Raw genomic sequence first — 18,105 nt, forward strand, 5'->3', positions numbered from 1 at the left:
TATATATTTGTTTTGTCAGTTTTGAAGAAGCATACAATTGGGTTGACATTGATGAAATACATTGGAGTAGTCTGTAGGGGCGGCACAGTGTTAGCGCTGCTGCCTCACAGGGCCAGGGACCCAGGTTCGATTCCCGGCTTGGGTCACTGTCTGTGGAGTTTGCACATTCTCCCTGTGTCTGCGTGGGTTTCCTCCGGAACTCCGGTTTCCTCCCACAGTCTGAAAGACGTGCTAGTTAGGTCCGTTGACCCGAACAGGTGCCGGACTGTGGCGACTAGGGGAATTTCACAGTAACTTCATTGCAGTGTTAATGTAAGCCTTACTTGTGACGAATAAATAAATTTTAACTTTAGAGATAGACAACTCATAAGAAATGTTTGTTGGACAAACAGCAACAGTGAGAATTGCCAGCGGGGTGTAGAACCATGTGTAATTGGAAGAGGAGTTTGACAAGGATGTTGTTTTATCACTGAATTTCTTCAATGTCTATGCAGAAGCAATGATCAAAGAAACATTTGAAGTCACAATCTGGTTGTGTGTGTGGCGGGAGGGGGGGGGGGAGAAAGCGAATGATTATCAGCTAGATTTGCAGGTGTGGCAAGCAAAGCAGGAGGATTAAAGGGGCTAGTAGATAGACTAGTGATAGCAGATGTGAACCTTGGAATAAAAATGAACATTGGCAAAACTAAAGTGATGCATATCTCAAAATCACCAAGAAATATTCATAAATTCATAGAGAGAAGAGAATTGGCATAGGTGCAAGTTTATTTATTTTTTGTGTCATAAGTCAGCTTACATTAACACTAGAGGTGTAAAAGACTATATTACAGATGTGCAAATGTGCGGGTATGAAGCCGAGTTGAGTCACTGTATGATTTTTTTTCTTGTCTTCCCACTAATTAGGGCAGTTTCAGGGTTTTGTTGCAAAATTAATGGAAGAAAAATGAACAGCTTATTTGAGGGATATGTGATTCCCTCTGCTAGGTTTTCTTTGATGTACTGTTTGCAGGCAATGCATAATATCCATCTGGTAAACTCAATAAAGGAGTATCTTTCCTCATTCTAATTTGATTTTTTTTGTGAGCAAACAACCCCTTGTTTTCACCTAATTGCTGCTTGTGTTTTATTGATGGTTAGAAAATGTAAACTGTATAATTATTGACACCTGCGAGTGAAGTGAATGAGAGATAAAGAGATGGAAATATACACCAATCACAAAAGATTAAATGTAATGTTTGTGGCTATGTCTTAGCAAACAACAAACCATTTCTCCCAAAGATAATTCAACTCCCAGCACCACCCACCTTAAGTAGCAATCCCGCCTTGCCTGTTCTACAAGCAGCAGTTTCAGCCCCCCATCTCCAATCAGCAATCTTGGTCTCAGCTAATCTCATCAACCAGTTTGGTTTCTGAGTAAGGAAGTTACACTTAAAGAAGTTGAGAGCACATAATCAGTATTGGTAGTTCAGTGCAACAATAAAGATTTGCTATCAAAATAAATTAGGATTTACTATTTGATTTATTCAAAAATAGGAATAAGGATTTGTTGCATTGTTCAAAATGTCTACCTTCAGCTGGCATGTCTTTCTGTTCATCCAGGGGTTAAATATTCTAAACAACATTCAGAAAAGAGTGGGGACTTCTCAGTTCCCTGACCTGCATTCCTCCCACACCTAACATTAGCTAAGTAGGTTAGCTGGCCATTCATCAGATTGCTGTTTGAGTGATTTAGCTGTGTGCAAAATGGCTTCTTTATTTCCTTGGATAACAACAGTGACTGCACTTCAAAATAACTAACATGAAGTATTTTTGGATATCCTTGAGTGACATGATCAGGTCTTAAATGCAAATAATTTCTTACTAAGTATTTACAGTCTGGTTATATATCAGTAGGCTGCCTTAGTGCCACATTCAACTCATTTATACAGTGGGGCAGGTTCAGCAACACCTGAACAACTGGGTATGTTTGGTGATTTCTGGTCCCATTGTCACAGGTTTGCATTTTATAGGTAGAGACAGTCAATTTGTAGGGCATTTATTGAATGTGTGCAAAATATTGTACTTGTTTTGTGTTTTCTCTGATCTTCTATAGTTCCTATAATGGATTTGTTTCAAGATGTCCTTGCTTAACCATTGTTGTACTTTGATTAACTTACATAAGCAGAAGATTTCAAAATTGAGAAGCTTTCATCTATTTTCTGCCTCATGTATGGCTGTGGTAAAGGATGGCATCAACAATAAGATGGTAATAAACCTTCAGTTGCATTGTTATGGCTTTGAGAGTTCCAGCCTTTTCAGTTGTCTGCAGCAACTGGAATTCTTTGCTTGATGTCTCCTGAACATCCAACAGCATCTGTTGTGACCCATGTTTAAGTAGACAAATGAAGCTACTTCCTTTAGATGGTGACCTACTATAATTCTGATTTTTCAGGTCTCTGTCAGTGGATGCTATCTCCATGTCAATACAGCGAATGAAATTTATACCTGCAATATCTGCTGTTGCACTGATAGTTACCATCATTATCTACACGCAAGACTATATCTAAGATTGTCAGTTATATCATTTACCAGACTTAGTGATATGCCCTTTACATTTAGAGCATGCTACAGAACAAATCAATAAATGATAGACAGCTTTGACTCACCTGGACATTTGTTTTCTTTGTTTTGATATATGTTTGCTATGCCTAAACTACCACCTGACATCCTTTAGGGCATTTCAGTGACATTGACAGGTCTTCTTCACATGCAAGATTTCTTCATTCTAAGCAGACCCCTTTAGAAGAGGCAAAGGGCTCAGATGATACAATAGTATGACTGATCAGTTAGTCACAGTGAAATAATTTTGTGAAATGTTTTAGATATACTCGTGTCCTACATATCAATATAGCATAACTTACATTGATAGGTGTAAGTTACATTGATAGGTGTAAGTTACATTGATAGGTGTAAGTTACACCTATCAATGTAACTTACTTTAAGTCAGCCGTTGACTTTGTTTGACCTGACTAGTATGACACACTGGTATGACTTTTTTTGCTATCCCGCTATTAGTTAGGACAGTTTCAGGTTTTTTATGCAAAATATTTTTCTCTCAGCCCATTACTTGTGTGGGTACCTCCTAATTTAATTTATTAACCAGGTAATTCCAATTTAGCCACAGTTAATGCCTCATTGGTCATCACTTTGCTTGAAAATTAACTTGTCACTTACAACATATGTGTTTATCCATTTTAATTTCTCCCCTTGTTAACCCAAATAGAAATTTCCACCTTCAACCCAGTTTCCTTCATTATCCACACTATCCTTCGGGTAAAATCCTAGTGGCCATTGTGCATATCCCATTTCTTAGTCTGGCTAATGGTGATCCCTTCCCTCTACTCATACGCCTGATGTCCACACTGGAGCCATGCATTGTTGTTCTTGCTTCACAAAAATTAATTATGGGTGTTTTTCCATGTACACATTAATGGACACAATATTCTGTAAAAATACATTACAGAATCACAGAATTGTTATTGTGCAGAAGGACCCCATTCAGCCCATGATGTTGACATTGAATCTCCAAATGAACAAATAATTTAGTGCTATTAGACCATAAGATATAGGAGCAGAATTAGGCCACTCAGCCCATCGAGTCTGCTCCGCCATTCAAACATGGCAGTTATTTTTCCCATCCCCATTCTCCTACCATTTCCCCATAACCCTGATACTCTTATTAATCAAGAACCTATCTATCTCTGTCTTAAAGACACTCAATGGCCTGGCCTTAATGACAGCCTTCTGCGGCAAAGAGTTCCACAGATTCACCACTCTCTGGCTGAAGAAATTTCTCCTCATCTCTGTTTTAAAGTATCGTCCCTTTAGCCTGAGGTTGTGCCCTCTGGTTCTAGTTTTTCCTACTAGTGGAACCATCCTCTCCACATCCACTCTATCCAGGCCTCGCAGTATCCTGTAAGTTTCAATAAGATCCCCCCATCTCTTTCTAAACTCCGAGTACAGACCCAGAGTTCTCAACCGTCCCTCATACGACAAACTCTTCATTCCAGGGATCATTCTTGTAAACCTCCTCTGGACCCTTTCCAAGGCCAGCACATCCTTTCTTAGATATGGAGCCCAAAACTGCTCACAATACTGCAAATGGGGTCTGACCAGAGCCTTAGACAGCCACAGAAGTATATCCCTGCTCTTATATTCTAGCCCTCTTGACATGAATGCTAACATTGCATTTGCCTTCCTAACTGCCGACTGAACCTGCACGTTAACCTTAAGAAAATCTTGAACAATGACTCCAAAGTCCCTTTGTGTTTCTGATCTCCTAAGCATTTTCCCATTTAGAAAATAGTCTCTGCATCCATTCCTCCTTCCAAAGTGCATAACCTCACGCTTTTCCACATTGTATTCCATCTGTCACTTCTTTGCTCTCTCTCCTAACCTGTCCAAGTCCTTCTGCAGTCCCCCTGCTTCCTCAATACTACCTGTCCCTCTACATATATTTGTATCATTTGCAAAAATGGCAACAGTGCCTCAGTTCCTTCCCCAAATAGTTAATGTATATTGTGAAAAGTTGTGGTCCCAGCACTGACCCCTGAGGCACACCACTAGTCACCGGCTGCCATCCTGAAAAAGAACCCTTTATCCCCACTCTCTGCCTTCTGCCAGTCAGCCAATGCTCTATCCATGCCAAGATCTTACCCTTAACACCATGGGCACTTAACTTATTTAACAGTCTCCTCTGCGGCACTTTGTCAAAGGCCTTCTGGAAACCTCAATAAATCACATCTACTGGTTCTCCTTTATCTAACTTCCTTGTTACTTCCTTCCTTGTTACCGCCTTCTCCCCATAACCCTGCATGTTCTAGCTTTTCAGTTAACAATCAAATTCCATTCTACATGCTTCAGTTGAACCTGCCTCAACCATACTTTCAGGTAATGCATTCCAGACCCCAACCACTCTGCATGAAAAAGTTTTTTCACATATCACTTTTGCTTCCTTTACCAATTACTTTAAATGTTTGCCCCCCATTCTCAATCCTTTCACGTGTGGGAACAGTTTCTCTCTATCTATTCTGTATATACCCTACATGATTTGAATACCTCAATCAAATCTCCTCGCTTTCTTCTTTTCTCCAAGGAAAACAGTCCAAACTTCTACAATCTGTCTACATAACTGAGGTTTCCCATCTCTGGAACCATTCTTGTAAATCTTTTCTGTACTCTCTCCAATGCCATCACACCCTCCCTAAAATGGGGCACCCAGAATTAGAAGCAATGCTGTAGCTGAGGCCAAACTAGTGTCTTATGAAAGATCAACATAACTGCCTTGCTCTTGTACTCTACATACCCCTATTAATGAAACCTAGGATACTATAAGCTTTAAACCATTCTCTCAACCTTTCCTGACACCTTCAATGGGCACAGAATCCCTTTTGGAATCGTACCCTCTATATTGTATGTTCTCTCCATGTTCTTCCTACCAAAATGAATAACTTCACATTTCTCCACATTGAACTTCATTTGACTTTATGTCAAGAGAAACAGGGCACCAACCCCTGGTGAACTCCACTACAAATCTTCCTTCAACCCATTAACCACAACTGGTTTGAGCCAGTCAGCAGATGTCATATTTGTGTTGCTACTGTCCCTTTTATTCCATGAGCTATACTTGCAAATCTGTTGTGTGGCACTAGATAAAATGTCTTTTGGAAGTCCGTGTACAACACATTAACAGCATTGCCCTCATCAAACCCTCTCTGTGACCTCTTCAAGAAACGCCAGCAAGTTAAACATGATTTTCCCTTAAATTCATGATGGCTTTCCTTAATTAACCTGCACTTGTCCATGTAACTACCAATTTTGTCCTGAATTTTTTTTCTAGAAGCTTTCCCCACCCACTATCGAAATTGAACTGACAGGCCTGTTGTAGCTGGGCTATCTTTAAACCTTTCTTTGAACAAGGGTGTAACATATTCAATTTTCCAATCCTCTGGCACCACCACTAAGGAAGACTGAAAAATTACGGCCTCTGCCTCCACAGTTGTCACTTCGTTCAGTATCGTTGGATGCAACTCATCCATTTCTGGTGCCTGATCAAGTTTAATTACAGACAGCCGATCTAATACCTCCTCCTTATTCATTTTAAACCCTTCCAGTGTCTGACTTGCCTCCTGTTTAACCCACCCTGGGTAGCATATTCTTCCTTGGTAACAATAGATGCAAAGTATTCATTTAATAGCTCAGTTATGCCCTCTGCTTCTATGCATAAATCCCCTTTCTGGTTCCTAATCAACCCTACTCTACCTTTTATGATTCTTATTATTTATAGGCCTATATAAGACTTAACCTTGCAACTTTATTACGCCGTGCTGCATGTATTCAGTCGCCTGGGCCAGCTCCATAGTTTTTTTGAATGTGCTTTTGGCCTCCACCAGAAAGCTTTTTTGTATTATTAAGCTGTTTATACCACAGACTATTCTGCCCCTTAATAAAGCTGGGCTGAATTTGCAGTGTTCTGCCAGTCCCCTCACTCATGCCACGAAGCTCCTCTCCCCTGGCTCACGGATTGCCATATGAAATTTGTACCTCAGCATAATGATCGAGGGATGGGGTTAAAATGATTTTTGACTAGCTCCAAAATCTGGTCAAAAGACTTTGTGTCTGGAGCAACTGCCGATGTTAATGTTCTCTCAAAGCTGTAAGTCTATGTGTCATAGACTGAGAGCAAAATAACCTTGCTCTTATCTTTGTCAATATTTTGTTTGTAATGAAGATATAACACAGCCTTTCTATGTATTGTCCGCAGTCTGAACACTACAAGCCCTGACAACTTCGATGTTTTGCCTTGTCTTCACTGGAATAGATTGAGGGAGACTCAATGTGGTTTTAACAATGAGGTTTTATTGCTAACAAAAGTATATATGTACAACACGGTCAGACTAGATTACAAACGTAACTGCTCTGCTGACTCCCTAGTTCCAACTGCGAATCCCCCCTTCACCACGATACATGCCCTCCTGCCGATTGGCTTGGCTTTCCACCAGGACGTTCCATAGGGTCCTTGCTGATCACATGACCCGCCGAGCTGCGCTACTATACTATGATATCATACTGGTGATATTTTGTTTCTTTCTGAGTGTCGGCTCTGAACCCACAAACAGTCAATAGGGGACTCGTCTCCAAACACTCTCACTCCTTTAAGCCCAGTTATGTCTTTGATGTCTTTCGCACTCTCTTTGACTGCCTTAAGCCCCACTGTGTCTCCAAAGTCTGAAGTATTGTAATGTCTTTTCCTCACTGCTACAGAAACTGTGTAAAATACCTTCTTGATAAAAAAAAATCCTCATTATAACAATCTCTGGTCCCAAACCTCTCAGCTATGACACTCCATCGCTCACTGTAACAATTTGATATACCACACGCCCCTCCCTGCAACACTAATACGCTCCACATTCTTCACTGTTATACTTCATGATTACACCCTATTATATAAAACTGAGTGCTCAGATTGTGTGTGGGAGGAGGAGGGAGCATTTACATTGAAATCCTGCTTTGTATGGGTCTATAACATAGCCTGTTCAAGTTGCTGTATGGGTTTATTTTTCACAACGCAGTGTTTATTCAAATGTTTTTCAAGTGTCTAACACCATTTCCTGCCTTGGCGGCATTCACATGTGAACTTCATGATGTTCTCCTGGGTAGCTGCTGATCTGTATGCCTTGTTGAATTCCATCTGTTCTTATTCACATTTCACTGGCAGAATATTACACAGATGTGATATTTTATTGATTGAATGTAAGTAATGTAAATAAGGATAGGGACACGAATAGAAGCCGAGAACTGTAGGGACATGTATTGGATTTTGTAATTAGAGATGCAGCACAATATTACTGGGATGGAGCACTGGGGTGAGGTGTGGGGTTGGTGCTGAGGTTCTTGCATGTTGTGCCACAGGAATAGGATTTGAATTTCTGTCTGGTAGTAGCTGCATAATGTCATTACAATGGACAGATCCTAGCTATGGGATTTTGGATCTTTTACCATATCCATTCTTACTAAATGCATAATTATGTCTGGAGATGGAAAGCTGTATCTGTTGCTGGGTCGATGGTAGTCATGATGTGGAAATGCCAGCGTTGGACTGGGGTAAACACAGTAAGGAGCCTAACAGTTGTTAGACTCCTTACTCTGTTACTGGGTACAGGAAGCAATCAAGCGATACTCCTCTCCCCTTATCGTCCTGTGTCACCCAGGGCTTGGTTGGTAGCATTCTTGCCTTTTGAGTCAGAGGCACACAGTCTAAGCTGATGTTCGAATGCTGTACTGAGGGACTGCAGCACTGTCAGAGGTGCTATCTTTCAGGCGAGAGGTAAAAGATTCCATAGCACTACTTTGAAGAAAAACAGAGGAGTTATCTTTATTTTCTTTCTTTCTCTCCATTACTCTTTCATCCAAAGCAATCTGTTGTTTTTTATTGCTGTGCCAGGAAATTATTGGCTAGTACATACACTCAGGGGATAGCAATTCTCAGGTGAGATTTCTCCTGCAGAGACGCCCACCAAGTGTTGATGGAACTTGGATATAAGTCATACTGTAAAAACAACCTTACAGGTGGAGAGGAAGAACATGAGCACAGGAAAACCTCCTTGTTGTTGTTGAAGTTTTTTGATTTATGGGCACAAATCCAACAGCTTAAAATGCAAGGCTGATATCCATTCGGCTGGATCTCTCCAATATGTAACTGTCCTGTTTTTCACTCATATACCCATAGCAGCTGCAGAAAAAGCCTGCTCTTTGGCAGTTTAACGCATCGTTCATTCTGTTGCTGCATTTCCTTTTCTCCCCCATATAAATCCATATCTAGGATTTCTGCATACCTTGGAGATCAGAGCTCCGAAAGCTTGTGTGGCTTTTGCTACCAAATAAACCTGTTGGACTTTAACCTGGTGTTGTTAAACTTCTTACTGTGTTTACCTTGGAGATGCCAGCATCATGTACCACCGGCAGCCTCTCCTATGCTTTCTTTGTGTTAACCTACACAACCCTACTGACTTGCTAATTAATTCACTTAAGAGCGATGTGACAGAGCCCATGCACATGTCAGGTTGAATGAGTGGCAGCATACAGCTTGAAGTGTCCGGACACCTCTGGAGAAGAAAATGATCAGGTTGTTGGCAGTTCATTCTGTAGGTCACTAAAAACCCAAAACTAGCATGTGGCCCCTTGTGGTACTTTGCCGTCTCCAAGTCTTCCCAAGATTTAAAGTATTGTTTTCTCAGCAAGATCGGGCGTCCCCTCTACAGTAGCTCTCCTTCGATTGATGGTTTCATCTGATGGATTAAAGCACACCATGGGCATCAGTGTAAAGAAATTAAATGTTTATAGCACACTATGAGGAGTTGTTGCAACTGTCAGGCATGCTTAGTTCAATGTATATTGGGTGCCTCCTCTGTCTGTCTGTTCTGGTAAGGTCATTAAACTTTATCCTACACTCCCTGGCTGCACATAAATTGGTAGAATTGGCATTTGTTTTTCCTCTGGCTACCACCTTATTTTGAATCTGGGTGGGTGGCTTTGAGATCCTGTGGTGCTAGAGGGTGCCTACCTTCCCTGCCTACTGACTACCTGTGGGTTCTATATTTTCTTGTAGACATGACCTTTCTATAAAACAACAATAATTTTCATGCCTCTTTAAGCTAGAGGTCTTCAGATTTCAGTTGGGTTTACTCTTGTTGCTTGAGTGGACATGCAATGCTTCCTGACCTACTTTGGTCAAGCTGGAAGGTGCCTGGTGAGAAAATTCAGGCCTCAGCAAGCTAAGCCTCACACACCACCTTGTGGCCACCTATAGGGCTGCAATGACCCAGGATCATGACTTCAACTAACTAGGACAGTGGTCCCCAAAGGGTGCGGCACGCCACACTGGTGCGGCGAGAGAGGATGGCAAGTGTGGCGGGAAGATTCAAGGACAATCAAAGAAACATTTAAACATGGATAGATATTTTTCCAAAGTGAGAGCAAGAGCATCAAGTGATGCTGAGGACGATGTCCCATGATCATATTATAAAGTAGTTGTGTTCTATGTTATGAATCAAGCACTGCTAGGAGTTTTTGTTTTTGAATGTATTTCTTATCAATAAAAAAATCAGTGTGGCGCGAGCAAATTTTTATTCCGAAAGTGCGGCCCAGTGAAAAAAGTTTGGGAACCACTGGGCTAGGACGTTCAGGAAACCAGTGAGAAGAGGATTTCAAAAGGCCAAATAAAACAAAACAGACTTTTCACAGTTCCTGCTGCACCTAATGTCATTATTTAAGTTTCAATAGGTGACTCATAAAAAACATAAGATATGGGAGCAGGATCAGGTCAAAAAGCCCCCTGAGACTTAATAAAATCAGACATGATGTGGAGATGCCAGCTTGGACTGGGGTGAGCACAGTTAGAAGTCTCACAACACCAGGTTAAAGTCCCAACAGGTTTATTTGGAATCACGAGCTTTCGGAGCGCTGCTCCTTCAATAGGTGAGTGAGCCACTCACCTGTTGAAGGAGCAGTGCACCGAAAGCTCGTGATTCCAACTAAACCTGTTGGGATTTTAATCTGGTGTTGTGAGACTTCTAATAAAATCAGGGCTGACCTGGTACCTCGACTCCACTTTCCTGCCCTATGCCCATATCCCCTGATTCCTTAACTGTTGGTAGGTAAGATCATAAGACATGAGAGCAGAAGTAGACCATTTGGCCCATCAAGTATGCACCACCATTCAATGAGATCATGACTGATCTGATATGATATTCTCAACTCCACTTTCCTGCCTTCTCCCAATAATCCTTGATTCTCTTGCTGATTAAAATGTGTCTGTCTCAGCCTTGAACATATTTAACCCAGCCCTCTGCAGTAAAGAATTCCACAGATTCACTACCCTCTGAGAGAAGAAATTTCTCCTCCGCTCTGTCTTCAATGGATAACCCCTTACTTTGAGATAATGCCCTCTAGTCCTGGACTCTCCCACAAGGGGAAATAATCTCTCTGCATCTATCCTGTCAAGCCCTCTGAGAATCCTATGTCTCAATAAGATTGCCTCATACTCCTAAACACCTATGAGTACAGGCCCAAACTACTCAACTTCTCATAAGAAAATCCCTCCATACCCAGGATCAACATAGTGAACCTTCTCTGGACTGCGTCCAATGCCAGTATATTTTTTTCTTGGATAAGGGGATCAGAACTGTTCATAGTATTCCAGGTGTGGTCCAACTAGTACTTTGTACAGTTTTAGCCAGACTTCCCTATTTATGTACTCCATTTATTTTGAAATAAAGGCCAATATTCCATTTGCCTTCCCTATTAGCTGCTGAATTTGCATGTTAGCTTTTTGTGATTTATGCACGAGAATCCCCAAATCCCTCTGAGCTGCAGCTTTATGCAGTATTTCTCCATTTAAATAATATTCAGTTCCTTTATTCTTCCTACCATAGTGCATAATACTTTTTCAAGTTTCATATGTTCCTGTCCAGAGATGCGGTCACCTCTTTTTCGAAAAAACACCCTATTCCTCATTTCATAAGCCCTCAGGGCAAAAGTATTATGCTGGCAATGAGGTGTTTGAATTTGGCAAGCTGTGCATGATGTGCTGGAACAAGGAGGCAGCCAGAGTAGTATTATGTGAATCAGAGGAGCTGCTTTTGTTGATTGCAGGGATTAATCAGGCAGGTTGTCAGAAAGTTTCTGCCTATGTCAGTGTCCATGCTTGTATCTGTTCATCTGCTTGCTTACCAGTTTTGTCTGTGTTTGAACTAGGCAAGTTATTTGTGTCTGTGCCTTTATCTGTGACTGCTTGGCCTGTGCCAAAGTAGCTGCCATCTCTGACTGTGTAGGGAAATGGCACACACACACATTGGGGAAATCTTTCTCCCTGCGTTGCAGGTTCAGTGTGCTCATCATTTAATTAGTAATCCCAATGCCAACACATTGAGTTGAAGAATATCCAGTTGGGAATATGCCCATCTTCACACTGCTCACATAATTATTTCAGAAGTGGAGTCCCTACTGATCGACTCAACAGTGAAGGCAAGTATAGGCCTGAGGGAGAATGAAATCGCTCTGTTCTCAGTTGTGGGATTTTCTAGTGCTGATAATATTACGTTAATCTGTCACAGTGAAACCTGTCACACACTGAAACCAGAACCTGTAATGCATTCTTCAGTCACTTAGCATTACATGACCTCCTTCCTGTACTGTGCCGCTTCTAGAGATTATCACACAGAAAACGGCATCCTTTTTATTGGATCATGCATTTTCTGCAGCTTTGATTTATAATCATTAACAATGTAATTTTCATGGACTATTTCTTAGAAATGAAATCCTGACTCAGAACAAATTGCCCATCTTTGATCTGCCCGCCTGTACAATATAAATAGTATCCACTGATACTTGGTCCCATATTCATCAATGGTAATAATTACTGAAAACAAAAACTTTTTTTTATCAAAACTTTTTCTATTGCACACATCAGGACAGTTTGCAGGAATTCCATTGTCAAGGGAAACAACACATTTATACTGTTTGAGAAGAGAATGCTGATTGGTTGACAAGTGAACTCGATTGGTACAGATGTTGCCATGGATAATGCAACAGTTGAAAGCATGCCTCTACCAATCAGAGTATACTTGCCGACCAATCAGCACTCTCCTCATACTGAATACATTTATTTCCTCTCATTGGCATTCTTGCAAACTGTCCTGATGAGTCAGGACAAAAAGCTTTGACAAAAAAAATGTTTGTGTTTCAACAATAGTCAAATTCTCTACCACCAAATAATAACAATGGTGGACGTATGAAATTTTCACATTATGCAGATTTGAAATATTAAAAGCAGCAACCAAAATAATTAACCATTTTACATTTTGAGAATTTGTGTGGAATCTTCCTGTCCCACCCACCACGGGAATCATAGCGGGCGGGGGGGGGGGGCGGACCACGCAAAGGTCTGTTGACTTCAGGCGGAATTTTCCGGTCTTGGGGTGAGCGCAGTCGGAAATTCCTGCCCATTGTGTCCAGTTGAAATTATCTTGAATGATCTAACGCTAGGGTAATGTAGTGTTAGCTCCAATTTCATTACCTGTGGTGAGAGAAATTTTGAGTTTATGAACATCAGTCCGTATTCATGTGAGTTTTTGCTATGACATGTTGGTATCGACATGCTAAATAATCCTCATATCTGTAGTGAACATCAACAACATAATTTTTTTGTTCCTTTTTTTGTTCGGTTGTAAAGTTCAAATATAATAGACAAAAGCACCATTGAGTGGCAATATTATCAGCTAAGTGATCAGGAACCAGGGACAGAAACATTGACAGCAGGTTTGTACTGAAATCAACTTGTTTTGTTCTTCTTTCTATTTATCTGTGGTAATGTCCCTATAGCTTTTCTTGTGCTTCCTTCTACTGCAAATAAACTTCTCCAATTTTGAATATTCTGGTTAAACCCAGAATAACTTTAGGTGCCTGATTCAGTCCACTTCCTGTGAAAACAGGGAACGACATTGTACTTCCTTGTGATTTTGCTTTATGGTAGCCTAACCCGCCTCCTCCATTATATTCCAATATGGTAGATTTTCATAATTTCTTTTGCTGTGGTATTTCCTCTTAGCTAACCTTGCACTGTGACCTATTGATAGCAGGTGTGCAGACTGTTCTCAGGCCTTTGCAGTTCAGTTTCAGGCATTTTTGAAGATTGAGCAGTGTATGTTTGTTGGTTGAGGTTTGGGAGAGTGGGTGGGATGCTGTGAAGCTGATTATTTTTGGTTTTCCTCCCTCTTTACGTGACAAGAGTGTGAAAGGAGGTAGTGTTCATGAGAGGCACAGCATGTGATCCAACAAGCACACGATGCTTCACGTGTAAGAGGAAATGCAGTAACATGCATAGAAGAATTGTTTGTGAACTATAATCAAAGAATGAGGGCAAAATTCCTATTCTTTTTAAACCAGCTCACTCCTTATGAAAAGCTACACCTTCTATCACTTGGTTGAACACCGGACTGGGTAAAGTTTTTCCTCAAATAGTTACTTCCACAATTTGACTGGTAAACACTAAGTTGGGCTGGCACCAGGAATTATAGTGATATACTACAAGCAACATTGTGCTTTAAGAGTTTTTGTCTGTTAAGATTGTTCTTTGCATTTCCTTTCTTTTAATTGCTACAGTAATGGAACTCTTACTGTTTCTATCTGAACCGAATCCACACTTCTGACTTATCCAATCAAAATGATCTTTTCTATTCTTGCTTCATGGTGTGTTGATGTTATGCAAGAAAACTGGCAAGTTAGTCAATTCAGAACTGAGGCAGAAAAACTATTGTTCTGATTGTGTCTGAACTGGCCTTGCATCTATCACATCTGGGGCAGATTCCCACCACAAACGTTTTGGCATTTAATCATAGAATAAGTACAGAAGTGTTGTGCATTTAAAACTTTTTTTCGAAGCACAAGGGAGGAAGTTACTGTTGGTGAGCTTTCCATGTAGTTACTTAATCTGCACATACCAAACTCAGCATGAATCATTATAACAGAACATAAGAACATAAGAAATAGGAGCAGGAGTAGGCCATCTAGCCCCTCGAGCCTGCCCCGCCATTCAATAAGATCATGGCTGATCTGAAGTGGATCAGTTCCACTTACCCGCCTGATCCCTATAACCCCTAATTCCCTTACCGATCAGGAATCCATCTATCCATGATTTAAACATATTCAACAAGGTAGCCTCCACCACTTCAGTGGACAGAGAATTCCAGAGATTCACCACCCTCTGAGAGAAGAAGTTCCTCCTCAACTCTGTCCTAAACTGACCCCCCTTTATTTTGAGGCTGTGCCCTCTAGTTCTAGCTTCCTTTCTAAGTGGAAAGAATCTCTCCACCTCTACCCTATCCAGCCCCTTCATTATCTTATAGGTCTCTATGAGATCCCCCCTCAGCCTTCTAAATTCCAACGAATACAAACCCAATCTGCTCAGTCTCTCCTCATAATCAACACCCCTCATCTCTGGTATCAACCTGGTGAACCTTCTCTGCACTCCCTCCAAGGCCGATATATCCTTCCGCAAATAAGGGGACCAATACTGCACACAGTCTTCCAGCTGCGGCCTCACCAATGCCCTGTACAGATGCAGCAAGACATCTCTGCTTTTATATTCTATCCCCCTTGCGATATAGGCCAACATCCCATTTGCCTTCTTGACCACCTGTTGCACCTGCAGACTAGGTTTTTGCGTCTCATGCACAAGGACCCCCAGGTCCCTCTGCACAGCAGCATGTTGTAATTTCTTTCCATTTAGATAATAATCCAATTTGCTATTATTTCTTCCAAAGTGAATAACCTCGCATTTGTTAACGTTATACTCCATCTGCCAGATCCTCGCCCACTCACTCAGCCTGTCCAAATCTCTCTGCAGACCTTCTACGCCCTCCACACGATACACTTTTCCACTTATCTTTGTGTCGTCTGCAAACTTTGTTACCCTACACTCAGTCCCCTCTTCCAGATCATCTATATAAATGGTAAATAGTTGAGGCCCAGAAACAATCTGGCATCAATACTGCACCTTTAATGCAGTAAAATGTACCTATACTTGACAGAAGTGTTAATCAGACAACATCAGACAACTGGTCACAGATCAAATGTTAGGGTGGGTGACCAAATGCTTGATCAAAGCGAGAGGTTTTAAGGAGTGTCCTAAAAGGAGTAGAGGTGAAAGGTTTTAGGAAGATAGTTCCAGAGCATAAGATCCAGGTAGCTGAAAAGACATCCATCCATCTGCTTTTGGTGGAGTGAACAAAATTCTGGGATGTGCAGAGGCACTAACTCATTTATATCCTCCTCAACACCGGTGCACCACAAGGCTGTGTTCTCAGCCCCCCTACTATACTCCTTGTACACCTATGACTGTATGGCCAAATTCCCCTCCAACTGGATTTTCAAGTTTGCTGATGACCCCACTATAGTGAGTCGGATCTCAAACAATGACGAGACAGAGTACAGGAATGAGACAGAGAATCTGGTGAACTGGTGCGACGACAATAATCTCTCCCTTAATATCAACAAAATGAAGGAAATTGTCATCGACTTCAGGAAGCGTAGTGGAGAACATGCCCCTGTCTACATCAATGGGAATGAAGTAGAAATAATCGAAAGTTCAAGTTTTAGGTGTCCAGATAACCAACAACCTGCGGCGCGGTAGCAAGTGGTTAGCACTGCTGCCTCACAGCGCCAGGGACCTGGGTTCGATTCCCGGCTTGGGTCACTGTCTGTGTGGAGTTTGCACATTCTCCCCGTGTCTGCGTGGGTTTCCTCCCGGTGCTCCGGTTTCCTCCCACAGTCCAAAGATGTGTGGTTTAGATGGATTGGCCATGCTAAAATTGCCCCTTAGTATCGGGGGGACTAGCTAGGGTAAATGCATGGAGTTATGGGGATAGGGTCTGGGTGGGATTGTGGTCAGTGCAGACTCGATGGGCTGAATGGCCTTTTGCACTGTAGAAATCTGTGATCTGTCCTGGTCCCCTCATGCCAACATTATAGTTAAGAAAGCCCACCAACACCTCTACTTTCTCAGAAGACTAAGGAAATTTGACATGTCAGTACGACTCCAAATTTTACAGATGCACCATAGAAAGCATTCCTTCCGGCTGTATCATAACTTGGTATGGTTCCTGCTCTGCACAAGACCGCAAGGAACTACAAAAGGTCATGAATGTAGCCCAATCCATCACGTAAAGCAGCCTCCCATCCATTGACTCTGTCTACACTTCCCATGCCTCAGCAAAGCAGCTAGCATAATTAAGGACCCCACACATCCCGGACTTTCTCTCTTTCACCTTCCGTCGGAAAAAAGATACAAAAGCCTGAGGTCACGCACCAACCAACTTCCCTGCTGCCATCAGACTTTTGAATGGACCTACCTTGCATTAAGTTGATCTTTCTCTGCAGCCTAGCTACGACTGTAACACTACATTCTGCACTCTCTCGTTTCCTTCTGTATGAACAGTATGCTTTGTCTGTGTAGCGTGCAAGAAACAATACTTTTCACTGTATACTGATACATGTGACAATAATAAATCAAATCATTTAATGTAAACTCAATAACACAGTAAAATCGATGAGGATTGGGCGGCATGGTGGCACAGTACATTTATGAGTGCATTGAACATTTGTGTGACATCAGCAATAGTAATTTGTGGCTTATAGGTATTTGTATAATTCTTCAAATAACAATGCCTCTTGCATTTTGTTTTTCAGGATTTTTGCTCTTTAAAGATTTTTGTCTGAATGAAATTGATGAAGCCGTTCCCCAGCTGAAGTTTTATGAAGAGGTAAGACATCTGGCTGGCGAATGTAGAACTAGGAGTTCACAATCTCAGGATAAGGCATTGACCATTTAGGGCTGAGAATGGGGAAAATATTCTTCTCTCAGAAGGTTATGAATCTTTTGAACTCCATCTCAGGAGGTGATGGGTACTCGGTCATTGAGTATACTCAGAATTGAGAGTAAATGATTTTTGGGCACAAAGGGAACCTAGTGTGTGTTGTCCATGAGAATTTTGTGTCAACAAAACTTGGGCAGTCTCCACCATACATCCTAATTTTGTATGAGTTCTGCAATCCCACTCAGAAATACCATTAGCTATCTGAAGTGGACAGTGGAGTAATATAGGTAGTGCTCTTCTAAGGCAGGTGCCGGGACACATTGGACAGAGTAATAGACTTTTTACTCTCCCAGGAAATACATGACACCATTAGGAACAATGTGATTGGCAGGGGTGCTGGAAGCCTGAAATGGAATGGGGTCTACTCCTCAACTTTAATATCCTTTACTTGATGAAAACAAATAATTCATTGAAATTTAAATAAAAATCTGAACCCATCTGACCAGCAGGGATAACAGAGCTAAGCCCTGTGCTGACCTTGGCAGATGTCCATACTTGTGCACATTGCAACAAGAGCCACTGAATATCATGGGAACCCAAGCTGATTTTTTTTCCCCCTGTTAACAGGAAGCACTAAGAGATCAGTGCTAAGTACACAGCACAGAAGCTGGGATTCTTTTGATCTGTATGGCTC

At 41.5% G+C, this 18,105-nt stretch overlaps 1 protein-coding gene across 2 annotated transcripts in view; it reads left to right on the forward strand.

Annotated features, from left to right (window-relative positions):
• Positions 1-18,105, forward strand: part of grk3 (G protein-coupled receptor kinase 3) — a 247,284-nt gene that overhangs the window by 120,298 nt on the left and 108,881 nt on the right. For both annotated transcript variants that reach the window (XM_078227374.1, XM_078227373.1), the window contains exon 3: positions 17,284-17,357. In XM_078227374.1, coding sequence (XP_078083500.1) covers positions 17,284-17,357 — 74 coding nt within the window. The remainder of the gene's footprint in view (positions 1-17,283; positions 17,358-18,105) is intronic.

Source organism: Mustelus asterias, chromosome 13 (assembly GCF_964213995.1).
Source record: "Mustelus asterias chromosome 13, sMusAst1.hap1.1, whole genome shotgun sequence".
NCBI lineage: Eukaryota > Metazoa > Chordata > Chondrichthyes > Carcharhiniformes > Triakidae > Mustelus > Mustelus asterias.